Raw genomic sequence first — 27195 nt, 5'->3', positions numbered from 1 at the left:
TCAGAGGCACCCAAAGATCCCAAAATTAAAATCCCCGTCATCTCCAGGATTCGAACTCTTGACCTACGTTTCGGAAGCCAAGCACTTTACTACTTAGCCATCGTATCTCCATTAGTAAACAATACCTTTATTTGTCCTTTAAGACTATTTTTTTTAATGAAATTCTTGAAACTGTTTCACCTTATACCAGGCCAATTATGCTTCTTTTCATTTATTCACAGGTCTTTTTATTCCAAGTCAAGGCGATTAGGTGATCCAACACCGAGTACTAAAAACCCAAGGCATCTAGCAGTTGATCGGCATTCATTACACATAGGGCCTATTTGTTTTTGCAAGAAGAACAATAAATTAAACAGATTATTATTTCTCTTTCTATAGGACAGATGATGTTAAGGTCATTTCTTTATTTTGCCAACGGTGCCATGTGGCCAGCACAACGACTAACCACTTTTACTTTACCCAACATTAGAGATGGGGGACTCAGTGGCACACTAAAAATCCAAAATTCAGAATCCCAGTCTTCATCGACATTTGAACCAGGGCCCCATGTTTGGAAGCCATGCGCTTAAACACTCGGCCAGCGCGCCCCCAAACGGATTATTACTTTTATTAATTTTAATTAGAAAATGTGATATCTCGACTTTAGTAACGAACCTTTATTTTCTAACTGGTTTGTTGTGTGAGGAAATCAAGTTGACAGGAGTCAATATTAGGATTAGGTTTGCAATTGTACGCTCTGAAGATGTAATAACGGATGTACTTATACTGTGATATTTTGTTTAAAATATCGACTTATTTAGTAATCCCTTAATTTTGTCTATTATATATTAGTGGAATGTTTTATTTGTCTGTTTTATTTATTAGATAGTTCTTTTTTTTCTCATTATTATGAAAGTATCTGTGGACTCCGTTAGATGAATTCTTTAATTATGCTGCAGACATTGATTTGATAATTTATTGGTAAGGGAAAAATTGCTCTTAGAATTAATATTGCCATTATTGTTTTCATTTTGTTTTTAAATTTCAGGTCATTTTGAAGCAAATATTTGAATGCAAAGAACAAGTTGCAACATTTATTATTTAAGCACTGAATTGTAATTTTTTAAATACAAGCAGAAAGGACAGCAAACAAAGCAAATAGAAACTATAAAACAACGTGATTTGTTTTGTTACACTTTATTTAGTATGTACTAAAACAAATGTGAATAAAAAAATATAAAGTAACTTTTGTATGTTAATAGTATTGAATTATGTTAATACAATGTCACATGAATGGTCTCCATATTTCAAGCAATCTTCCATTCATACACAATTAAATTTATAAAAGATGTCTGTCTTTCCCATTTGAACACTGGCCTCTACTGCTGTGCAGAGAAAAAACATTTTATGGGCTATAACTTCTTCTTTTGTTTTTGACATGATTAGATTCACATATTTACAACTTTTTGTACAATGAAAAATTTAGAGCAATTTGATATGCCCTTTTAGTGTCCACCTGACTTCGACTGGAAGATTCATATTGTTACATTCCACTGTCAAGGGGCTGATGTATTTCGGTAGACTTGTGTGAGACTTAGAATAATGTTCCAGGAGATCTTGGAGGATTTGAGAGAATGGTATTTCAGTTAAACCCTTCCCTGACTGAAACAGAACGTATCCAGTCAGTCTGAGCACCAGAGCTACATCCCCTGCAGACAATGAAATAAATATTATAATAAAACCAATTACAGCCTATATATTAGTAAGTATAATTTAATAATTCTATGTCTATTGAATATCATGTGAGATATCAACACGTCCATGAAGAAGATACAGAATATTTGGTGATTGGGAGTTTTGTTTTCTGTTTCATGCAACAAGAAGAAAACAGTTCTTTCTTTAAGTCCCCAATTTAGATCTTGATAGACTTTGAAGGACACGTACCAATACCTCATCAAACATCGAACTCTCAGGTTTTTTTTTAAAATATATCTGAACTTAAATTCAACACCCTCAGTTAACAATCAAGAGGTTTAGAATTCGACAATTTAACATTTTATAAATTAAGGAACATTAAATGTTTACAGTAAATACAAAAATTGACATTAATTTTGTTCAGAAGTATTGAGATTAACGTACAAGTCCCACAGATGATATGAACCAAATTACCTGTAAACTCTCTTTGTCCAAACTCTTTGTTCTCTATTGGAACTGTTGCTTTGGTTTCCACTTGTGCTACATTGATACTGATCTTTGAAAGAGGGAGATTTCTTTCGGGCAGTGAGATTTCTATCTCTCTATTTAAACCTGTGAACAGAAAATGTTTGTCTTAGAAGATTCCATTGAAGAGCTTTTCACACTCAACAGATAAAGACTAAAATATTACTGCGTAGTACTTAGAAATTTGAAATCCCCTTCTTTGGTTTAAAAAAATATTGCAGAGATAGTATGTATCAACAGAAGTTGGACATAATGCACTTAATTAAATGTGATTACATAATTAGACATTTTCCTCGGTACCTTTAGCTAAGCCTTCAACTAGATTGAACTGGACATGCACATCTGAGGTTCCCTGCAAAGAAAAAATATGGAAGTATGAGATTATGTTGAATATTTGACATTATCTTAGACCGAAGAAATGTATGAATTTAGCTAAATAAGTAGTTCGATCTTTGCTCACTTTGAGCTAGTTAAACAGGTGTTGCAATGGTCAGAAGTGCAAGGCACAAGCCAGTTAAAGTTGTGAACTAATCTACCTGTGCAGTATGCTCTGTCCGATTATCTCAACTGATTCTAATGTGTATTGGAGTGTCCATGCTTTGTCCATTTAACTAATTCTAATGTGTATTGGAGTGTCCATGCTTTGTCCACTTAACTAATTCTAATGTGTATTAGAGTGTCCATGCTTTGTCCACTTAACTAATTTACCTGTGAATTAGAGTGTCCATGCTCTTTCCACTTAACACTGTCTTTCACTGCTTTCACTTTTAATCTGTCCAGTTTGACTTCCCCTGTAGACAATAAAACAAACTTTACTAAAGTAGATATATAGATTACCAAGATAATGTAAGTTGCAGACATCGATACAAACCTTGTAGTTGGAACTATACCACAGGTAAAACGGTCAGAATTATTGTGCAAGTTTACATAACGAATTATTGTCTTATCATTTGAAAAAAAAAAGACTTAATGTGTTAAAAGAAGATTTTAGTGTACAGGTTTCTGTTAAATAGCATTACTTACCCTGAACTTGCTTTAAATTCTGATATTCTTGAATAATTTTATTGAAATCAATTGGAGTAACATCAAGTGAGGTAGTCATTTTGAGCTTACTAAAGGAGGAGAAGAAGAAAATACTGCTAGATTTTTTACTGACTAACATTTCAAACAAATACACATCATTAAAATAGATGTATTTTACTTCTGGAACTTAAAACTGTTTCATTTATTTATATAAACATTTTAGTTAGTAGATCTATACTACACTCCTCTCTATACAGCATTCAAAATGTATAGATCTAGATCTAATTCACTTTGCTGTTTGAAAACAATGCGATTTTAAAAAGGCAGATAAAAATTTTACTTACCAGTTAACTGGACTCAAAGTTAATGGTTCACAATTTAAATAGCTTTAAGTAAATATGTTTAGTAAAATAGTCAAAGTGTCAGAGGATTCAGTACAACTAACACTGTCCTCGATATCCAATACAAAACTTACGTGGCGAGGTAAGTCTACCGGTTTCACGATAGCGCTGTCTGGTGTTTCCCGATAACTGCGTGGCTCTAGACTACTCTAGAGACATGTAATAAAATGAACAGTTCAGAAAATAGTTTGGACACGTAAGAAAATGTAGATTTTCAAAAATACAGCTAATCATGTACCAAGAAATACAATTTATTCATTATTATTATTTTATTTATTTCAGTTTTTCTAAAAATCCCCCAAACCATTACGTGGCCGATAGGGAATACAGGTTTGGTAAAGCAACGAATGTCAAAACTCTTGTTTTTAAAAATTATTTTAAGAAGGTTTCTTTCAAAGTCTTAATATGACTTTATATGTTACATAAACAAAACTACACTAATATAATCTAAGTAGCATCAGTAGCGTAGCTAGATATTTTGGGGCCCTGGGGAAGGGGGGCTTGACCTCTTTAGAAGCCCCAGCATTTTGATATTTGACAACATGCCATGAGATAATGGCGTAATATTTAATTTCAAAACAAATTTCGAACACTCATTTGGGGGAACCTTTAAAGTGAGGGCCGGGGAGGGGGGAGGTTCCAATTTAGACCCGACCCCATCCCCTACCCCAGCTACGCCCCACCCCAGTGATTAGAAGATAATTGTTTGAAGTTAAATAAAGCGATAATGCTGATGACTATTATTTCTGTGTAGTAGTGGCTGGTATTATATATACAGATTTGATAAACTCTTCACATTAAAGTAATACTTAGATCTATGAATAATAAAATCGTTTACCATTAAAAACCAAATGGGAAGTTGTATTAGGGGTGTTACTGGACGGTTAAGTTCAATACAGGTAAAAAAATTAAGGTGACTGAGAATACAATCGCTGCTGAGTTACTTAGTACAGTACATTTTCACTTGAATAATCATTTCCAGACAATGTATATCCGGGGCTAAGAATATGTAATTCGTTTGACTATCAAGGTGTTTATCTAGTTTTAATAAAATGTGTCACACGCAACTCCAACTAATTAATATAGTTGATTTCTGGTAAGAATTGTTAGGGTTAACTTAAAAATACTTTAAGACTTAATAAATAAGTTTATAAACTTGCGGCGCTATGTTTTGACCACTATGCTTAAAATTTAAAAAAATAACATTCATTTCTTCTATTTCAGTGACATTTTTCTGTTTACAAAATCACAAAGAAATCAGCAATACAAATAGTTGACTTTGAGTATGTTTAGTGTTTTAGTTTTAATAGATAACTCAGAAAATAAATACCTTACATTAGGCCTATTTCTTCCTTTCGAGTAGCATAGAATTATTCAATAATTTTTTGTCTTTATAAAGATTTTTAAAACAATTATTTTTGAAGTGAATGTTTTTGTTTTATGTAGAGGTTGTCTCTAAAGAATAGATTCTTTTAATTCCCTTTCTTTAACGATAAACACTCATTGCACTTAATCGTTAAAGACAACATGACTATAATGTGCTCACCTCACCTAGCCCTTAGTCTGATTGACCAGCGGGGCGTCAGACATGACATGTCGGCTATTTTTCTTCGTCCCTTTCTGTATTTTGCTTTGATTTGAATGTTTTTCAACGACAAGCCGGCTCATTCTTTGATGTTGTCTTCCCATCGAATTTTTTGCTTCTTTTTATCCTTGATACCTACATAAAGATCTTTGCGAGCCAGAGGCCCCCCGGTAATATGGCCATGTACTAAATTATTAATTAAATATAAAACAGAGAAAGTAAGTCTGGTCTACTTTGATAGGCTCAACTTTTATATTGAAAACGATCCAAAACCATTAGTATCGATACCGAATAAAATATTACGTGGCGAGTTACGTGTTTTGCGATACCACTGATTGGTCTTTCCCACTAACTTCAGTGTACACGTCATTTTATTACAACAATTACAAATTACAAAAAAAAAAAAAAAAAAAACGTATGGAAAGAAATAAAAAATGAAAAAAAAATATGTAAAGAATATTTTAATTTACTTTTGAAATCTTCAAGTAGAATGTCTTTATTCGTCACGAGATTATTGGAAGATAAAAATAGCAACTAGAATTCCTGGATTTTGATATAGAGCTTTGCTCTGATAGTGTTGTGTTTTTGTACTATCACCTAAATAATATTTCGAATTAAAAATTTAAGTATAATTATATTTTTTTCATTAATATTTGTAGCCTAAAAAGAATTATAGCGTTAACTAGAATATTTCATATTCTTTTGCTCAATGCAAAGCTTTAAATGGTTTATTTACCTTTTTTGTTTTGTGAGATTAAATAAGTATTTTGATTTCTAATTAAAGAGAAATTATAAAATTTACTACTTATCAGCTCAATATTGTGTGCTTTTAACCTAAGGCTTGATAGCATCTGTTTACCATTATTATTTATGTTTCAGCAGAGCTAGCTGTTCTATATTGTATACAGTTTTGGTTATTGAAATATTAACATGAACTACATTGACATTGTCAAAGTTTGTCAAGAATGGTATATGCGAAAATTCGATGTCCCATGTCAAAAGATTAAAGGTGAGATATAGTTAATGGAAGAACGTTTTTATGTGTAAATGTTTAAATATAAGTCTGAAATCAGAAAGTGTAATTCTGTTGCACGTTATTAAGTAGACCTTCAAACCAATGAATGAAGACAATCTATGGCAGTAAAAAAATCAACATTTTTATTTTGATGTTCATACTTATTGGCATCAAACAGCAGGGACCGTAAATATTTTTAAAAAATGTTAATAAGAACTGCACTACAGATTAATTTACCATATTATGTACATTTTTTAGAAATGGAAAGGATTTTATATTTTTGCTGAAAATTTTATCAAAATATTTTAATGTCATAAGTCTCAAGGCTCAAACTATCTGTAAGTGGTGATTGTGAATGGTCTACTTTGGACCGAGGACCGGAGGTGTATGACACCTCAAGAAAGGTAAACTCTACTTTTTTTTTCTTAAGTAAAATATAATTCTTAAAATCTAAAATTATTTTATATTTTTCAACCAAGATAGTACTACTTTTTTGGAAACTGAGCTAAGAAAAAGCAAATACATTTAGTAGATACGCTTTATTATAATTTTATATTAAAAATTTCCTTCCACATATTGCACTGGTACTATTGATATCGTACACTTTAGTTGATAAAATAATCCCTTTTCAGAATTGTTCTTTCTCGATCCACATTCAAACTGCATAAGACTGCTACTCACATTTTACATAATATTATTTCATTGTGAATTTAACTGTAAGTAAACAGACACCAAACACGATAACAAATCTGACAATTTAAAATTAACTTTACAACAGTTACAGTGCAGGGGGCAATTAATTGTAGGGCATGTTACTCAACCACACGATCAGTATGTAAATCGCATGCAGCCACACTTAGGATGTAAAACTTAAAACGTGATAACATTCGAAGAAAGGCTCATAACAACACTCTATAAAAAAAGTCTGTCGTAATCGTTAATTAACAGAAAACAAGAAAAACATTAAAATACATAAAAAAATAAAAAAGGACAAATCCTCCTTTACACAATTTACAGAGTGATTATTTTTTTTCTAAATAACTAATCACTGTTCTAAGTTTTATCTTGTCCTCCCATCAAATCTTTTGTTTTGTAACTTTGATAACTGATAACGGTCAAACTAAATTTTCCCCTGTGACCAATGAGCTAATTTTTCTTTCAACAATATAATTGTCCATTTTTAATGAAAATCGTAAGAGCCGTTTTTTTAAACCCACCCAGCCTGAAGGTTCCACGAAGGTATGAGTTGAATAGAGGGATTTATAAAAAAAAACGATAACACCCCACTGACACAAAATAACTAGTTAACTCACTTGATAAAATAAAAACATCACCATTGAAGACACTCGATTACACACTCATTAACAAATAACAATATATTTTGTGTCAGGGATTGCTGAATCTATAATTATTGAACTTTTTAATTACCAACTTCAGGTGATAGTCAACTTTCAAGATCACCACAGAGACCCATCGTGTGACTTAACGGTTACAACATCATCCAGTAATTCAATCAACGTAACTCTCTCACAAACAGTGGTCAAAGGTAACAGTACACTATGTACATTATTTTGTTTCTCTCTCCTCTCTCCTTCTATCTCTCTGCCTCTTTCTTCTCCTCTCCCTCTCTCTCCTTCTCTCTCCTTCTATCTCTCTGCCTCTTTCTTCTCCTCTCCCTCTCTCTCTTTCTCTCTGTCAACATCTCTATTTTCCTATTCACATCCTTCTTCTTAATTTCTATGTCACCACGGTCCCCTAACAAAGCAATCACATATGAGTAGGTACTTCAAACATTTTGTTTTCTTTTATCTATTGGTTACTTGCCTACATTCTAGATTCTAGTGGTTCAATAGAAGTGTCATTTCTTTTACAAAAATAGGATTATCAAAGAGTGTGGAGATACCCTTCGACGACGAGGTACCTGAGAAAGTTATAAGTATTTTTGGAAACTCTTTAAAGATTGATCCTGGCAAGCAGAAAGATGAGAAAATATTTTCCCCAAGTTATAACGAGCAACATGCAGACATATCTGACAATGTCAACGTTGAAGCTGACATACAAACATCTGAGAGCTTTTATAAAGGTTGGCAATTTTGATTAAGCTTAGCTTGGGCAAGTTAGGGGTAAAGACTAAATTATGGAAAAAAAAACTAATTCTTACCCTAATGAACTGTTCTATGGGGCAAAGCAAAAAGTTAATGTATATTTCATTTTGATCGGCCCACACCTAACGTCCCAAAGAAGAATGTCTGTGTATGAAAATTGTTGGCGCCACTGAGTCCATCAAGCTCTAATGAGTACCTCACATTGGTTGGGAAAAAGTAAAGGCGGTTGGTCGTTGTGCTGGCTACATTTACGTTAACATTGGGGCACAGAAACAGATGACCTTTAAATCACCTGCTCTATAGATCACAAAGTCGGATAGGGGAAATTTACCTGGATAATGGTTTTATAACAATTTTATTGGATGTTTCTATTTTTTTTTATTTAGGAAGATTTGACTGCAAACTTCAGCTAACAGGAAATGTTATATTTGAATCAAACGGGGAAATAAAGGACCCAAACATTGGACAAATCGTGGAAGAAATTAATACAATGACCGGAGGTCACCTGAACATGTTTGGTCTTGTAAAAGATTACAGAAAAAATAGACTTATTCCAAAAGGCATTTGTTGGTCTGCGGCTGGAGAATGCGAACTGACCTGGAATCCTAAACCATACATTGAATGGAACTGATGACTTGGACTTATTGAAAAAAAGAACATGTAATATCTATGTTGATATTTACAAGCAATTCACTTGTCGGTTTATTCAAGGTCTAAATCGATGCAGTTTAGAATAAATATAAGACCCCTATTTATATATGTTAGTTCAAATATTGTATACTTACCATGGGCGTAGCCAGGGGGGGGGTTCTTGGGGTTCACCCCCCCCCGAAAGGGGGGGGGCGGAATTAAGTGACTGATTTTTGCTTTCATTTTGTTTATTTTAGGTGAGATTTTAATACTAAATCATCACTTACCACAGCACAGCCGAGGCAGTTTTGAGTTAAAAACCCTCTACCAGGGGGTTTTGAGTTTAAATCCCCCTACCAGGGAGTTTTGAGATTTAAAAAACCCCTATCAGGGGGTTTTGAGATACAAATCCCTCTACCAGGGGGCTTTGAATTTTAAACCCCCTACCAGAGGTTTTTGCAGTTAAATCCCCCTCTTCTATAAAACAAAACAAAAAAAATGCAAACAACCTTCCCCAAATTCCAACAGAACAGTTGAGGAAGATTTTGATTTTAAAACCCCATCCGAAATTTACGATAACCCCATCTTCAATATTAAAAAAAGCAAATTACACACTCAAAATTCTATGAGCGTAGCCAAAGGGGTTTTGAGTTTAACCCCCTCCCCCTTCCAGTTGGGGTTTGAAGCTAAAAAGTACCTCTTCAATATAAAAAAAAGCAAATTACACACTATAAAATCTATGAGCGTAGCCAAAGGGGTTTTGAGTTTAAATCCCCCTCCTCTAGATGGCTTTTTCTTTAAAGTTTAAAACCCCTCCAGATGGTTTTGAGTTTAAAATTCCCCTACAGAGCGTTTAGAGTTGAAAACCTCTCTCTTCAATATTATTTTAAAGCAAACTACAGTCACCAAAATTCTATGATCGTAGCTAAATGGGGTTTTGAATTAAATCAAAGAAATCATATGCCGAACTGGGAGTCGAATCCTTAGTAAGATTGTGACAGAGCGTCGCATGAGGTTTTGCAGGACATGTTGCGGAAACAGCTTGCCGGAAAATGCGCCGAACGGCGCGAGAAGGTTTAAAGTCAGTAAGAATTGCACATTAGGTTTTTGAAATAAAACTTTTTAATAGCAAGATAATGCACTGTAGATACCTCAGAATATGCATTTTGTTGGCTTTCAATACCAGAAATAGTGCTCGGCGGCGGGGCTTCGCCCCGCGCTGGGGGACCGCTGCGAACTCCCCCAGACCCCCTTGCTATCAAGGGCGGAGAGTCTACAATAAACAATAAACGTCTTCCGAAAGGGTCAGAATGTAATAAAGATTAATTATGTACACACACACACATATATATATAATTTTTTTTCGCGGGGGGGGGGGGGTGGTCGGGTGGGGGACCCCCCCCCCCCAAAACCCTCCCCGAAAAAAAATCCTGGCTACGCCCATGATACTTACAACACATTGTTTATACTTTGCAATCTTTTGCACTTCTTATAGAGCTATGGTGGAAGAAGGGAAAAAGATTCTTTATTATTGATTTATATTCTTCTTGCACAAATCTTAAGTTCTTATTTCCATTTACATTAGTATTAAATTACAGAACAACTTAACATTTGTTTTAATATGTTTATAAAATTTGCTAAATTGCTTCTCTCTCCCCCTCTCTCTGTCTGTCTCTCTCTCTCTCTCAGCATCATTGAAATTATCTATAAGAGCAATTAATTGCCTTTTTAACTAATAACTAAAAGTGTATCTCTTTATTATTTATAAAACATTTTCATTTGAATAGTCATTTATTTTTCATTAAAATACATTCATTTATGTATAATATTGGATCATGTAAGACCAGGAGTTTTTCTTCTCCAGTGAAAATAAATTTCTGAATCTCAGCATTTTTGTTTTTTGTTATTTAATAATTAGTTTCTAATTTATTTCAAAAATATTTGTAGCGTTAATACTAATGATCATGAAATTATTCAAATAATATAATTAAAAGCTGCAAATATTTTAACGTAAACATTGTTAAATATTTTAATGATGTCTTTAGAGAATAATAAACAAAGATTTACTGCTGCAGGGGGTGAACGAATGTATAGAAAATATAGAGTTGGGATAATCACGAAGGACCACGTAAAAACGTTTGGGCCGCAAGGCCTTCATACTTGAAAGAATAAATATGCTTCAATCATTTTAAGATTAATCATTTTAAGTTCAAACATTTTAAGTTCAATTATTGTAAGTTCAATCATTATAAGTTTAATCATTTTAAGTTCAATCATTTTAAATTCATTCATTTTAAATTCAATCAGTTTAAGTTCAGTCCAAGTTCAATCATTATAAGCTCAATCATCTTAAGTTCAATCATTTCAAGTTACTAAAGTATCAAACATAAAATAATTTAAATTCAATATTGTTGAAATTATGTATTTCTATCAAACAAAAAAAAAACAACAAAAAAACAACAACAACAACTAGGGTTTTTATTTATTTAAAACTAAATAAAAAGTTGCAGTGGAGAAATATCAAGGCATATATTCAATTTCTTAAACAAGTTTCTGAAAAATAAATAAACATACAATAGTAGTAATTATTGGAAATTTACAAAAAATTTCACCGTCAATTAAGCAATGACGTTTTTGCAATAATGATGTTAACATTTAAAAGAAAAAGATGTCATCAAAAAGTCTTCTCTATTAATCTTATTTTCTTATCTTATATACTACAAACTTTACTTCAAAACAGAAGATAAGACATTCAAAAATCACAAAATATTAATGTCAAACTATTTATAATAGTGTTTTAACTCACTCTTATTTTAATATGAATGTTTTGCAAATTGTATTCATTAGGACTTAATGAAATATAATACTTAATAAAAAAAAAAAGAAAACTTGATAAAAATATACTTAATAAAAAGATATTTAATAAAAAATATATTTAATAAATAACATACTTAATAAAGTAAGATACAATGGAATGTACGATATGTTTTTTTAGTGATCGTTCACACCCAATCAACAGTAAGCGTGTAATCCCAGTGAATTTGAGCCTCGCCCTCTATTGTCCAGGTAACACAATAGGGAAGACCATCTTTTTCGTCCACGTGAAGCATGGACACGCCAGGGTTTCTAGTTCTTTTTAAGTCTGCCACAATCTGCTGAAAGGGCATCTCGACTATACATTTACCAGAGCCGCTCAAAAATCTCACCATGCCGTATAATTTAACATCAACTTTAAAGTTACCTGTCACAAAAAAAATAAAAAAAATTACCAAACAACTTAAAGAAGCCTTGATATAAAAAATACTCACAAAGACACACAGTCACACTTCTTATGATAGTTATATATGGTAATGTTTCAAAAAACATGAAATGCACCAAGATGCCTGTGTGTAGTCGCTGAATGAACTTTTTATGTTGTCTGTTGTATTTATGTGTATGTTTCTGTTGTGTCGTCTTGATATGAGAAAAGAGTCCTTGTAATCACTACAAGTGTCCATAAGGATCAATAAAGGAGTCTTAGTCTTAGGTCTTAAAACTGCATACGGTCGACTTCCACTAGACATTATGTATGGTGATCTAACAGAAGGCAGGGAAGCCACTAGTCGTCTAATTTTAAGGTATGTTGATGTATGTATACGCGACATGAAGCTCTTTAAAATTGATACTAACAGTTGGGAAAAAGCAGCACTGAACAGATCCATAAGCGAGCTTAATGAAAGGGTCACGAATAGCATATGTCATACTCAACAGTAGTAGAAAGAAGGGTGAAAGTGCAACACCACCTGTGATTAGATGCTTAACCTGTGACAGCAGTTGTGTATCAAGGATTGATCTCTTTAGTAAGACAAGAAGTTGCAAAAGGGAAATGACAGTTTTATAAATTTATAAATATTTAAGTAATGATATAAAATTTCATAAGTTGGTCAGAAAAGATCTGTTTGAGCTTTGTAAAATTATAGTAAAACGGATTCAGATGTAGGTTACCATGTAAATCAATTTGTGCTATAAGATTTGTATTTTTACACATCTTGTTCAAAAAGTATTTCTAATTTATTGTTCACATTTTTTACAAGAACCTCTCTTCAGCAGGTAACCAATTATCTATCATGAATATATTATATGACTATCTGTCTATCTTACTCTACAGGATGACACCATCTTAGAATACCTCTAAAGCGTAGACAAAAATAAAGGACTAATTTAAATAAACATATTAGAACGCATATATATAGCACAGTTATCCACTGACACATACATCATTGTTCACTGAGTCAATGTCATAGTACCTATGTAGCAGGATTCCTTCTCACTAACTTCAGCTTCAGATCTGCCTCTTGTTCTGTGGCTCGCATTTAGTCTGATATCAAACTTTTCAGTGCTATCGGTTTCCTGTTTACCAGGTCTGATTTTCACCTTTTCATAACCAGTTTCCCGAGGTCCTTGTATTTTTACGCTTTTCTCATATCCTGGTAAAATCATGATAAGGTAAACATGTAAACAAATGTATGAAATTTCATTTGGGAACTCTCTCTGAGAAAAAAAAAACTTTAATAAAAATTTCATTACATTATTATTTTGTTTTACGCTAAACACACACAGCTTCCTTGGACGATCGTTAAAAAATTAAATCTCATGGGTGAGTGAAAGCAAAAGTTGTAAAAAATCTGATATTAGCTTCAAACATATGTGTAAGTAACGTAGGCTAATTTATAAATTGTGGTTGAAGATACATACTGAATTTTTCTGTTTCACGTTTTCTAATTCTACATTATTCTTTTGCAATGTTAGATTTAGAGTCTTTAAGTACTGAACGTGATAACAACTGATTCTTTTTCACTTAAATTTAGATGTTACGTACCTTTAGCGAGACCTTTCGTTATTTTGAAGCACTCTCCTATGATAGAAGATTTATTTTCATCAATTGCACGTTCTGCGCCGTTCCTATAGACGTCACAAGGTTCCTAAAGATCATGAATATTGAAACATGTCACTGTCGAAATGCAGCATACACAGATGCGCCATACCAGCTATGAAATTATTGTACATGTACCTGGCTTTGAAAGTTAATTTTGAGTTTACAACATTAAACACCTACGCTTACAGAGCTGATCACCCAATGATGGCTGTATGTATTTCATTTAATTATATCTTTTGCAAACATCTCTGCCACTAGCCTTTTCAACCTTTTGAGCTAGCAGATATCTGGAAGGAGGTATCTGGAAGGAGGTATTTGGAAGGAGGTTTCTGCGCGTGCTCATGCAACTCAATCGGTATTCATACTCCAGCCAAGCAGTATATGGATCAATTGTACATCGGACACACCTCCTAAAATAGCGAGATCATTGTAACGCTGGACATCTTCGTATAATCATTGAAATATCCAGTTAATAGGACTAAAAAATTGTTCGGCCCTAGTGTGGTCCGATAAATCGGAATCGATTATATTATTCTTTATTTAGAAACTAGAAAGTTATTACTTAGTTCATATATCAATGAAACGGCTGATTGTTCCACTAATTTGAGGCACACTTCTCTATGTCAAAGTGGTCAAGTAAATACTGAGGAACTGCACATCTTCAACAAAATTTTCTTAAGATTTGTTTATGTTTAGCACAGAATGTAAATTCACTTACAGTTGAGATAGTTACAGGTTCAATCGTTGAACTCCACTTTTCTGTGTTTCTTATTGCATGACATTGTAACTTGTTTAACAGAATCTGAGGTTTTCCTGAAAAACAAACACAACGACAACAACAAAATAAACCTGGTAAAATATCCATGTATTTTGATTGACAACATTACTAATATGTAAGAGTAAACAGAAGGCTTGTATAGAGTATTAGCTTTAATAAAATAAAATAAGTTTGATGTCCCTTACCAAATCTAGTTAATGTTCTGCTTTCTGGCCGTGAAAGATCTAAATACGAATTAACAATCTTGTACAAGTCGACTGTGCTCATTCTTCTTTAGAATCTGCAAGAACTAGTAACTCAAAATAATAACGCAGTAAGTTTCCTTTAAAATATAATATTTATATTGCATTGTTGAAAAAGTGTAGGCTGCCTTTCTTTAAGATCATACTCTAGTCAAGCAATCATTAGCTGGTCTTTAGATTTTTGTTTTACAAGACTCCCGATCTACATACAAAATTATCTTTCAATATTTATTACGTGGTGGCTGAGTAGGGTCCTGGGTTCGAATCTCGGTGAAGACTGGTATTTTGAATTTAGGGATTTTTAGAGCGCCCCTTAGTTCAGCAAGCTGTGATGGGTACTTGACATTAGTTGGGGAAAAGTAACGGCGGTTGGTCGTTGTGCTGGCCACATGACAACCTGCTCATTAATTTTGGCCAAAGAAACAGATGATCTTAACATCATCTGCCCTATAGATCTCTAGGTTTGAAAGGGGAACTTTACTTTTTAAAAGTATTTATTACTATTAGTGATGAAATTTAAAATAAATAAGTAGTCCACTATGTTATCCTGTTTTCTATATATCTGTAAAATTTTGTTTATTTACCCCAAAAAAGATAGTTTCATGAATAAAAAAAATGTTTTGAATCGCAGTCATCCCAAATCCTAATACTTTAAGGTGCAGGCCAAAATCTTTTTGTTTTTATAATCACCCCTCATTTTTTTTTCTTTACTTCTAATACTGAACAAACAATTATACAATTTTAATTTTTATCATGGGTCATAAGAGTAGATTCTAGTGTTGAGGGTATAAAATCATGAAAAAAGCAATATGAAATTAACACAGTTTATGTTCACAAACAATAGATCCAGTAATACACGTATCTACATGGTAGTATTTTCATTAACTTACACAGCATCTTTAAAAGTTTTAAATCATTGATATATTTTAGCTTTGGACTTCGATATCAAAGTAAAAAAAAAAAACATTCACAATTTGTATTTATACAGTTTGTACTACAACATAGAAGATGAACCAGTTGGAACCAGTTCAGTAGCCAGATTTTGTCAAATAATACTTACCAAAAATGTTCAGAAAATTTAATGTGTTAGCTTCTTATTACTATTCCAAAAGTAAAACGGAAAACACTTATTAACGAAAGAATTTCTCTGATAAAAGTAGTTTGGATAATTGAAAACACTGAGCTTGTGAAACGTGTAAATTCAAAACACTGGTTGAAGTAGAAATAAAAATATTTGTTAGTTTACCGAAGACGAGGTATCGATACTTTAAAAAAAACAACATCAAATGTTTTATTCCAAAAATATTTGCTTTCCTTTCACTTTTCGGGAATTTTCAATATGATATTTGTCTTTAAAAAAAACCCAGTAAATCGTCATAATTAAACAAAATCATTGAACACGATTTTCATTCTATATTCTTAATTACATAATAAATTAGATTTTTATTTAGAATATTTAAATTGATTTAAATTTTTATTGTAAAGCGTGCTCATAAACTAAACTCCTTAACATACATTTTGTACTCTTTTCTCGAAGACCAAGAAAGTTTTAGCTAGATATTTTATGATATAATTATTATTTACATGACTGTAATGTAGTTTTCCTAAAGCTAACTTGGGAACCACTGTACAGAATGGGTCCTGGCCGTCCAGATTTCTATTGAGCCTTTACAAATTTTTAAAAATTTTCTTTCCACTGGCAAATTGCAATTTTTTTAACTTAACACCAAAATGTTTCTTGTTATAGAGACATGAATTGTTTAATTGAGAATGTTCTAATGATGTCTTGTCATTATGATAGATCTAATCATTAATTGAAAGCATATATTATAATAAAAATACTTGCTGAATAAAAGAAATTCAAAGTATTAGAAATGAAACGAGAATTAAGCTATTAAACGATAGATTTATCTAGATTTTTCAAAGCAGAAGTAGAACCACTAACATTTACGAATACACTACTAGAGTTACGTGGCGAGTTACGTGTCTTTTACAGTGGGAGGTGATTTCCCGATACCACAAGTCGAACAGCCGGAGTATGTTACACGTCATTTGAATGTTAGATGAAATATACATTTTCTGGATATGTAAACAAGTTTATCAAGTTTCTATATAGACAATATATTTATATAACTAAATACATATTTTAAAAAAATACGTTAAGCTGCTTTGCAGTTAAAAATAACTTTGGGAAACTTTTGGTTTTTTGCGTGTCCAGATTTGTTTACCCTAGAAACTATGCGATACTGATATTATATGACCAGAAATCTTTAATCTTGCGTGCTTATGATGTTTATATTTCAGACTAGTATGTATCTGGGTTGTTCAATCGGTTGGCAACATACTAATGGGACCCGAGTTCGAAATATTAGGATATGAGAGCTCCCCCAAGCTGATAAATGTTTGCTAAGTGCTTGAATCTTCTTCCAGATACTCCTTAACCCTTGCGCACTAAGTGTAGAATCCGATGACGAGCTATACAAAATATAATTTAACGCAGAAAATAACCAAATAAACACTCAAACTTTAGTGACTTTAAAATACCTTTAAAGTAAATTCTATATAGAGATAATATCCTCGTGTCAATCAATACATACAATGTATTCCCAATAAAAATAAATAAAGTATGGCTTTTATATAGCGCTACTTTCATGCTTATAGCATGCTCAGAGCGCTATGGTTCAATCTCTTGTAAAGACAACATGATTAATGGCTCTTCAACAACGCGATTCAATAGTATACCTCCCTTTAAAGGCAGAACAGACTCATTTCTCCCGAGTAAGGTACCATTGTGCTATGAACATTTTTCTTGTTTGCGTGAACAGAACAGGTCCGCTTCAAGACGTCTTGCTAAACAAGTCCTTTACAAATTTTCATGATCTGCTACAGTTTTTCTCAGTCTGTGAGGGGCAACTAATAGGGAGGGGCAAGATTCATTCATGGGGGAGGGGGATGCGACGTCTTTACGAATGAGGGGCAAATCCGTACAAATTATTTTAAAATAAAAAGTTAATATTTTCATTGTTGTTATCAATCCATGATGACTAACCCAGTAAAATGACATTATTATCAATGTTTAAAACGTTTAAATATTGTAAGTTAAAGATTTCATATCATCGTCTAAAAAGGACCTTTTAAATATGTCTACCGTTTTCGTAGGAGGCTTAAGCAACAATATCGATTAGAAACTGTTTGAAGAACACATTTAAAATCTTCTTCTTTTGACTTGATTATTCTCAAATAGTCAGAATGGTCAAAAGACACTAATGTGTGGGGATGTGTTAAAGAGAGGCAAAGTAAGCTTGAGCTTGGCTTGGTTGCCAATCTAAGGGGCAACACCGGATTCAAGCAGATTTATATTTAATGAGCGCCTAAAGGCAGCACGGAAAACCTCCCGGATATACCCTTCCCCCACTTGTAAACATAAAAATCTTTTAAATCAATCTTATTACTAAAGTAAAAAGGTTCTACTTACAAGATGAAACAAAGTCCCTAAACTTAATAATAATTTAATTTCTTAAAATTTGGTAATAATGCCATTTTTTTCTGATTAATAATAAAAAGTATAATTAAAAATACAAATACATCCGAATTTTTAAAAGAAAGACCCCCTTTTGCGATGATATAACAATTTGTACATATGGACCTAATCGATACTATAAAGTATAATGTATGTATGTATGTATGTATGTGTATGTATGTATGTATGTATGTATGTATGTGCCGAATATAAATCAAAACCGTTTGACCAATCTTGATAAAACCTGGCATAAATGCTCATTGGGTACTAACTTAGACCGTAGTGTATGTAATGTAGCCCTAAAACAAACTTAAGACCCTCAAAAAAAAAGTTGACCAGCTCTATGAAAGCATTACAACTTCATCGATCTAAGCCATGTTTACATGAGAAAAGATCAAAAGGATCTAGATCTAATTTTAAGAACTACACTTTGCACAGATAGTTTTTTACTTTGACACATGAAAATACAAAATATAGTCTATTGAGCTCATTATTTAATAAAATTAACCTTCAAATTTGTGTTTCAAAAGCATTTTTTTACATAAATTCGGTCCTTATATCTGCGAATGTAGAATTCCTGATGAGCATTCTCTCACTAGACAATACCGTAATGTTACACATCTTTCTATTCCTAGGTATAAATTTCTAATTCAACTCTAAGATGATAGAACTTCTCTTCGCAAAGATAGTTTTATAATTAAACACATAAACATACTAATTATAGTCAATTCATTTCATATTTTGATCAAATTAACATTCAAATTTGTTTTTCAAACGTATTTTCACATACATTCGTACGCCTTGAGTGCATATCTATTCTTGATATTGCGTGCTTCTAAATATAGATCAATACACAAGCCTATGTTTTCATAAAAGATTGGATTCAGGTCAATTAGCTATTTTAGCTCCATTCATAATATTTTTTATTTATGAATTCATGCCTTCGCTTTACTTATAACATTATTATTTTCTTTAATTGTTTTTAATGCACCATATGTGACTATATCAGCAGTACGCAAGTTAAGACCCGCGGGCAGCGCGTAATATATGTCTAGTAAATATATAAATCTAGATTACCACAGTATATATTATATATCCCTAGGCATCTCTGGGTATGTATCTAGACATTTTCTTTTGATGTGTCTGCTTTTAAAAAGATTTTATTTTTACCACTTGGGTGTCACCCCCAAATTTTAGTTTAAATTAAATTTTAAATAAACACTGACACACACACATTTATATATATTTATTGAGAACAAAAAACAACAAACGAAAGGATTTATATCTTATTATGTTGAATATCCGAGATGCCAACATTAACGCAAATGCTATTACAATCAAATACATAGAATCAAAGATATTTCGCAAGAAATTAGTGAAGCTTATATCATTTTATTTTTTACTTTAGAAGTATTTAGCTGTGAACTATTTACATTTCAGTTAGAAAATGTTCTACAGCCAATTTACGTATAAGGAATCCCAAGCTATAGTAGCTTTCCCTTGCATCTCCCAGGCTGCATAAACAGTAAGGTCCTGTTCATCTCTTTCAATCTTTAGCTTTTGAACGTCTCTAATTTCATCTATTTCTGCCTTTAATACCCCTGAAACATTGTTCATACGTTCTAGCTCAGAAATGTATTCTTTTAATTCTTGTACAATGTGCGATATTGGTAAGTCATTATTGTATTTGCAGCCGTTGTAGAAAATCACATTTCCGCTTAGTCGTGCCTGAGCACTGAAATAGCCTGTAGATTAAAGAGTAATGCTAGTTTTGAGCAACGTAAGAGAGGCTATATAATTCTAAAAGTTTAATAATATTTCAAAATTAGCGATTTTCAGTATTTAAATAGGAAAATTAATTTACAAAAAAAATCAAATCAATTTTAAGATAGTTTCCTCTTTTGTGGAGATGATAACCTTTTGTAAACATTCCAACTGCAACATATACATGTGAGACATGGAAGTTATCTGTGAAAATTGAGAAAAGGCTAAATGTGGCTCAACAAAAATGGCTGAGACGGATTTTGGGAGTCAGTTACACAGATCGAGTCTCAGACTGGGAATCGAGCACTTAGTGGAGACCGCTTGCGTTGGAGGACCTAAGTGAAGTGAAGTCACCCCCCCCCACCCTCTAAAAAAATCTTGGATAAGCCAATGTATAAATCTAAACAAAGTATTGAAAATTGTAGCTTGGTAACAAAGATACAGCATTGGAAAAATAAAAAATCTAGTCTAATCTAGGATAGGATCTAGTTAGAGATATAGTAATGATTCTGTGTATTAATAAATTGTATAAGTATTATATACATAATAGCTAGTATCCGTGCTAAGCTACGATTAAAAAGGCGGGTATTTTTTTTTTTAGTCCGGAACACTCTTAAGCCCACTGGCGGATCGGGGGGGGGGGGTAGGGGCGATCGCCCCCTCCAAAGGGGGGAGGGTACGAATTTTAGTAAAGAAATCACACAATTGGTATACGAATTTATTAGTTATGTTAATAATAGATAGGCCTACTAATTATTTATATTTCAACCTATTTTTAGCCCTCTCAGTTGGGAGGGGGGGGGGGTTTGCTTCCTATTTTAATGGAGAAATCATAGTTTGTGAACAAAATTAGTTTAATATGTATATAATATAAGCTACATATTGATGTTTTAACCCATTTGTATATAATATCGCACAAACACTCTGATCTCAAATTTTATCATTAGTAAATATAAAATGAAAAAGGTTTTTACCAGGTGGTAGGTGCGATACATGCAGTCCCCCATCGGACAAACCAATACTTTTTGCTTTTTGTATTTTAGTTAAGAAATTACACAATTTAAAAAAAGACACTTATATAATTTATAAATGCTTTAAATTAAATTCTTTTATATCGAGTCGCCCCACCCCTATTAGTTAATACCAAATGCAATCATTAGCAGAAATTTTAAATAGGAGCGAGGATTAACGTTTTCACTTTAGCGCCCTTTCCTCTTTCCAGACAAAAACATGACGTTTTAAAACAGAATAGTCAAATATGGTGACAGAGTTTTTGTAATGGACCTCATTCACCAATCGTAAACAAATAACATTTAGCCACGTAATAATATTGATAAAACAACGGAAAAAAAACTGTCACGTGATAACCATTGTGTATTACGTAATTTGTATATAACAATGGTTAGGCCAATAATAGAATATGCATCCTCTGTTTGGGACCCCCTCAACTCAAGAAAACATTAAGAAACTGGAGCAGACATAAAATAGAGCAGTGATATTCATAACAAACGAATATTCACATTTGACTAGAGTAACACCTTTAGTAAAATCACTAAATTTAGAAAGCCTTCTTGATGAAATACAGGCAAATCGCTTGTTCAATGATGTCATTGATGCACAAGCGCTTTTCATCAACAAACATGTGCCACAATCACCAATTGACTTATTGAGGAAGCTGGCTTCATATGATAATGTTGTGTGCTAAACATTGCAGCTTCCATCCGAAAACTGCTAACTCAGGCCACTTCCATTGCGACATGTGAGAGATTATTCTCAAAGATCAAGTTATTCAAAAGGTATCGCAGGAGCACAATGTCAGTGGAGTCACAAGTACTAGACAGTATCGATGTAGATGATGTTATAGATTTCTTTGCTACATAGAAAGCACGACGTGAGGCGACATGAATTGAGATTTGTCACTTATACATTATTTCGCCTATAAACAACGTTATTATTCATTAAAAGATTCTTAATCATTATTTCTTGCTAATTTTACTGATATACTGTACCAATTTGAATGTAGGCTTATACATTTATTAAGTACATTATCTCATGTCATGATGTCGAAAGTCAAAATGCGACGGACCCCAAATGAGGTCAATGCCCCGGGCCTTCCAAATTTCTAGCCACGCCCCTGATTCAAGTCATCCCTTCATGGGACTTGGGTAGATGCGGTTCTGGAATACTGCTCTAACGATGTTCCTAGAAATTTAACAGTTGATGTGTATCGATGAGTAGATAATTACTAGCTCTTTGGCCACATGGGGAAAGCTAGTTTGGACGTTACAATTTTTCTAAGTAAAAAATAAATAAATGCACATTTGGCTAGAGACTAAACCCGGGTCTAGATCCAACAACGGTTTTGAAAATACTATCGCGTTCTTTAAAGGACTATCAAGTTTGATTCAAGATTATAATAAATTAATGTTCAGGAAATTTTTGCGCATCGTCTTCTAAGTCTAGATTTAAAGACCTATCATTGGAATTATACAATATTTTTACGTAGATCTAATTTAAATTACATGTAGATTCTATATCAAGAAGTAGATCTAGACTAGATCTAAACAGTTCTAAATTAGAACTTTAGTCCTAGTGCTAGATCTAAATGTTCGTATAATGAACATACCAAAAATAATTGCACAAGTATGCTTTGCCCGCAGGCCAAAACAGGAAAAATTTGCAAAAACCCGGATTGAATGAAATATTATTATATTTATTTTAAAAACTATTTTATTATATTTTAAGTTCAATTAAGGGGTATTGTCTTTAAAAATTAAAAAAATGTTTTTCTTATTTTTTTTTTATTTATTTGTTTCTTTTAGCCTAATATTTTGTGTTCTATAGAGCCCAATATTAAGATATGTTTTACTACTAGTTATAAATAACGATAACATTAACACTTCTTTTTAACTTGAATATCAGAATATCCTTGATTTGGAACTACTTCATAGAGTACGAGTCAAAATGAGTTAAAGTGCTTTAAATACTACACAGTTACTTTAAATTATTGTACCTTCGTAGACAGTCTTTTTAACTTGAAGAAAAGCTTGTGACGGAGTTTCAAATGCAGTCGTTTTATGACCAGTTTTTAATGTTGCATTTACATTCTTTTTACTTTCGGTCTTCTGTTGCCTTGGCCAGAGTATGAAGCTGTTAAAACCAAAGTAATCAGGAGCACTAATTACTACTGGCTTGTCATACCCTTAAAAATATAGCAAATATCATGACAGAAAATCAATTACAGTGCATTACATTAAACGTATGATATAACAGCACCATTCGTATCAAATAATAACACAAGTAACACATTAATAATCATTAAAACAATATTCATACCTATATTTCTAGGCAAAATAAAAATAACATATAGCTAATTCGTTTTTACAACTATGTCTTACCAACAATAACACCTTTATTTAATGTTAAACAACTGCGATCTTCTAAGGCATGAGTTTTATTTGATACTCTAAGGGAGTTCCATTCTTGTACTGGAAGTTGACCCTATTAGTAAAATGTTTCACAAAATCATGTTAAAACAGGATGGAGTCATCATACATACTTGTAAATTGCATTTTCCAGTTTTATTACACACAAACACACAAAATAAAGTTCTATGATAGTCAACACGTAAGAAACTTATTTACCTCTATTAAATGACATGGTTTTACTGTTTCATTTGTCCACACCAGAGTATCATTCAGCACCCTATAATTGATTTTGTGAAATGATGCTTGTGGTCGTCCTAAAACAAATTTTATGGGGTTGTATGGCAAAAGAATCGATGAAAAGTGCTCTTATAGTTTAACATGTACCGAAAAAAAAATCAAAGTGACTCTCTAATTTTAAAAATTAATGCCGGGTAGGGGCCTTAGGCTAATTTGACCTGTTGCCTCAAATTGGGCCCCGCGCCTGGCATGGGCCCCGCTTTTAACTTTTACCACATACTTCTAAAGATGCATGACTTAAACAGCAAGCATATTTAGTGTCTCATACGATTGACGTAAATTTAATTAACCCACCGCGCCTATTGCGTTTGAGCTGCTTCCTATGCATATTTTATAATAAAAGTTGATATAATGGTCTAATTAATAGTAATAAGTTTTTTATTGTTAAAAAAATTAGAAGAGTGGCCTCGCAAGCATACATTAAATTGGGACTCGTAATTCGTAAGACCGGCCCTGATTTTGCAGCACCAATTTATTAGCTTGAAAGTAGTCCAGAATACAACCAAACCAAGAATACTATAAATGCTTTACACCAGTGATGCTCAGCCTAATTCGACCTGCTGGCCATTTTTATTTCCGTCACTCGTGTCGCGGGCCACATGACCGAAAATGTATTTAACGAAATGAAATTGACCTAAAAGAATTTTATTAGAAACCAGTGGATCTAATACTTGCATTAATTAATAGGATATTAATAGGATATTAACTGGCTTCATTTCTCTCTTAAAATGTGAGCAACATTGTAACTAGCTTTACCAACGACTCATTTTCTTGTCTCTTTTTGGTAAATATTCATATCGATCCTCTAATTTCTAGGCGCAGTTTAACAACTTTTTATTCGTGGCTCAAACCAAGAATGACGTCATATTTGTTTTATAAAGCCGTATAGATGTTGTTGTTTTTAAAACAGCTACAATTTACAAAACAAACATGTTGGTTTATTATCATGTTCCAAAAAAAAATAATTAAAGATCCGTTCAATTTTCCTGGTATGATTTTAAATTCAGTCAACTTGTAGTTTCTTCGGCTCTCTCATTTCATAAACCTACACATTTCATATGGTATGGTACCAATTCATCAGAGAAAAAGTCAGGACCCTAACATGGGTAAAGATAAATTTTTCAACCTATTCTACACTTTGTGCAGACGTTTCGGCAGGAGGATTAAACCACATCGCAGGCCGGATTTGACCCTCGGGTAGAATTTAGGCATCACTGCTTAACACATTTAATGTGCAACATGACGGTCAAGTAAGCACAATGCAAAGTGTGAGTACCTTTAAAATTGTATTGAAGAAATCACAAAACTTTATTTTAGTAACTTCTTTATCTTTTTTTCCTCTAAAATTTATAACGGCTTATTTATTTGCACTAGTCAGCACTAATGTTTGAAAGGGTAAAGTGAAAGCTAAGTATTTACATGATATAAGCTCTGAAACCCAGATTATAGTCTGGCCGTAAGATTTATTCATCAAAATTTTTTCAACGAAAAGAATTGTAAAGAAAAGTTATACTAAATGTCTCATTATCTAGATGTAAAACAACAACTAAGAAACAATGTACATTACTCTAATTTACCTTTTTGTTGAAGGAGATTGGAATATGTCAATGAATGATCCAAGTAAAACTCAACAATTTTATTTAAATCAATACTTCCCATGCTTGTCAGGAACCTTAAAAAAATTATATACCTATATATATTTATATATGAACAAAACAAAAGGAAGAAACGTAAAATTACTACCACCAGCTGCAATTATATGAACTTTGTTTGAAAACTACATAACTAAAAATATTTAAAAACAAAAGAAAGCTTGAAATGAATTCTAGTTGTATCAATTAGCTTTTGAACTGTCATGCCATTGCGTTTGTAATAGTTCTAGGTCAAAAACAATAAATCTGTGCCATCAGAAATATTTACACCTATTGCTTTTGTTTAGCGCGATTTCATGCTTTAGCTTTCTCATTACGCTATGATTCTATTACTTGTCTAGACCAGAAAAATGGAAAAAGGGTTGGGTGGACTCAAAGGTGTCATAAAGATTCCGAAATTAAAAATTCACGTCTTTACGGGATTCGAACCCGAGACCCTCGTTTTCGAATGCCAGGTTTCATCATTCAGTCTCTGCACCCAGGTGGTGATATATTTTCATACGTCAGGAGCTAGATTCTATATTAAATTTCCCTATCTGTGACATCGAAAGTCTGGGACAGGCAAAAACCTAAACAGTGGAAAATAGGAATCAACTGGACAATATCCCATTTTACACTTTAATAGATTCCTTAGGCCTGGATAACTTTCTCTAATATTTATGAGTCTGCAAGGGTATTAACAGTCACACTCGTTACCTACTAATTCGCCTCGAAGGTCCCATAAAGTTGGCCAAAATTATCGAAATATAAATCAAGTAGAAATCAGAAAAAGCATATTCGTTGCGGAAATTTGTTTATTTGTACGATGGAACGACTCTGAACATCTCATACATATTTGTAGGTAAAAAAAAAATTACAATTAAAAATACGTTATAAACATCTTTACCTGCAGAGGTATATTATATGTGTGGACTGTTCTGATCAGAGAGAAAAAAATGGCCGATTTCTCCACATTACGTGGCATTTAGATCCCATTCTTTTATATAGCACAGTGTTTTCCCGATTCCTCCAGATAACCTAAAGAATCTAGTTATGATAGGAAATGTTAAAAAGCTAAATACGTTTTTTTCTATATGTAAATTTAAAATATTGAAACAAAGTGAAATTCGGTAGTGACTAAGATTTTCTCAATGGATTCGTTATTATTTTACTTACCCTCCACCCCTCATCCCCCCAAAAAAAATAATCTATAAATAACTTTCACTTTTTTTTTTCAATAGAAAATTTACCCGAAATATTTTAGTGAGTATTAGAATGGAAACAATACTAATTGCTAAGATTAATCAATGTGGAAAAAATAATGTTATTTGGAGACGTACAGTTTGGCACATTCTGTGGCAAGCTCCATTTACAGAAATTAGTCACAAGCGACTTCCATAGCCTCTTCCCAGAGAGTGTCTACGGATTTTAGTTATTCATAGAAGATGCGACACCACGTTAGACGTGGACAACCTTGTTTTCGCATTCTTCGATTCAACCTCATCTTTTGGAACGTGTTTCGTTGTCTTTGGATATGCCCCAGTTGAAACAACTGTTAACCATTATCAGATGTAAAATGATTTTCTTAATCAAAGCATCAAAATGTATTCTTTGTTTTTCAAAAGAAAAATTTAACAAAATTACAAAGAGAGTTTGTGTTAT

General features: G+C 32.6%; 4 protein-coding genes across 19 annotated transcripts; 1 reads left to right on the top strand and 3 right to left on the bottom strand.

The window, feature by feature from the left end:
- Positions 1-1160: 1160 nt before the first annotated feature.
- Positions 1161-5470, bottom strand: LOC106062304 (uncharacterized). Of its 5 annotated transcripts, XM_013220576.2 has the most exons (7): positions 5170-5469; positions 3698-3760; positions 3223-3311; positions 2908-2990; positions 2500-2551; positions 2149-2286; positions 1161-1688 (listed from the first exon to the last, which is right to left on the bottom strand). In XM_013220576.2, the coding sequence occupies exons 3-7, from the start codon at positions 3299-3301 to the stop codon at positions 1462-1464; spliced, it is 579 nt and encodes a 192-aa protein (XP_013076030.1). In that variant the 5' UTR covers positions 3302-3311; positions 3698-3760; positions 5170-5469; the 3' UTR covers positions 1161-1461. The 5 variants fall into 5 exon arrangements, with proteins under 5 accessions (XP_013076030.1, XP_013076026.1, XP_013076027.1 ...); XM_013220572.2 differs by lacking the exon at positions 3698-3760 and having other exon boundaries at positions 5175-5470; XM_013220573.2 differs by lacking the exon at positions 3698-3760.
- Positions 5471-5673: 203 nt separating this feature from the next.
- On the top strand, positions 5674-10845 carry LOC106062303 (uncharacterized). Of its 4 annotated transcripts, none has more exons than XM_013220567.2 (6): positions 5674-5834; positions 6088-6217; positions 6542-6627; positions 7661-7769; positions 8103-8306; positions 8715-10845. In XM_013220567.2, exons 2-6 carry the CDS (start codon positions 6139-6141, stop codon positions 8957-8959), a joined length of 723 nt encoding a protein of 240 aa, XP_013076021.1. In that variant the 5' UTR covers positions 5674-5834; positions 6088-6138; the 3' UTR covers positions 8960-10845. The 4 variants fall into 4 exon arrangements, with proteins under 4 accessions (XP_013076021.1, XP_013076022.1, XP_013076023.1 ...); XM_013220568.2 differs by having other exon boundaries at positions 5685-5834; positions 6091-6217; XM_013220569.2 differs by having other exon boundaries at positions 5687-5830; positions 6091-6217.
- A 577-nt stretch (positions 10846-11422) lies between these two features.
- LOC106070565 (uncharacterized) lies at positions 11423-16920 on the bottom strand. 8 transcript variants are annotated; one of them, XR_008780027.1, is made up of 7 exons: positions 15954-16286; positions 14837-14940; positions 14592-14686; positions 13817-13919; positions 13245-13424; positions 11910-12199; positions 11423-11511 (listed from the first exon to the last, which is right to left on the bottom strand). XR_008780027.1 is itself a non-coding variant. In XM_056043260.1 (7 exons), exons 3-7 carry the CDS (start codon positions 14916-14918, stop codon positions 11961-11963), a joined length of 699 nt encoding a protein of 232 aa, XP_055899235.1. In that variant the 5' UTR covers positions 14919-14940; positions 15954-16102; positions 16839-16920; the 3' UTR covers positions 11423-11960. The 8 variants fall into 8 exon arrangements, 7 of the variants coding, with proteins under 7 accessions (XP_055899235.1, XP_055899236.1, XP_055899238.1 ...); XM_056043260.1 differs by adding an exon at positions 16839-16920 and having other exon boundaries at positions 11423-12199; positions 15954-16102; XM_056043261.1 differs by adding an exon at positions 16478-16689 and having other exon boundaries at positions 11423-12199; positions 15954-16102.
- Positions 16921-19646: 2726 nt separating this feature from the next.
- LOC106076083 (uncharacterized) lies at positions 19647-26982 on the bottom strand. Of its 2 annotated transcripts, XM_056043255.1 has the most exons (7): positions 26874-26982; positions 26441-26580; positions 25480-25574; positions 23822-23919; positions 23576-23678; positions 23191-23379; positions 19647-20158 (listed from the first exon to the last, which is right to left on the bottom strand). In XM_056043255.1, exons 3-7 carry the CDS (start codon positions 25559-25561, stop codon positions 19866-19868), a joined length of 765 nt encoding a protein of 254 aa, XP_055899230.1. In that variant the 5' UTR covers positions 25562-25574; positions 26441-26580; positions 26874-26982; the 3' UTR covers positions 19647-19865. The 2 variants fall into 2 exon arrangements, with proteins under 2 accessions (XP_055899230.1, XP_055899231.1); XM_056043256.1 differs by lacking the exon at positions 26874-26982 and having other exon boundaries at positions 26441-26638.
- Positions 26983-27195: the final 213 nt, after the last annotated feature.

Source organism: Biomphalaria glabrata, chromosome 10 (genome assembly GCF_947242115.1).
Source record: "Biomphalaria glabrata chromosome 10, xgBioGlab47.1, whole genome shotgun sequence".
NCBI lineage: Eukaryota > Metazoa > Mollusca > Gastropoda > Planorbidae > Biomphalaria > Biomphalaria glabrata.
This window is presented reverse-complemented; position numbering and strand designations above follow the sequence as displayed.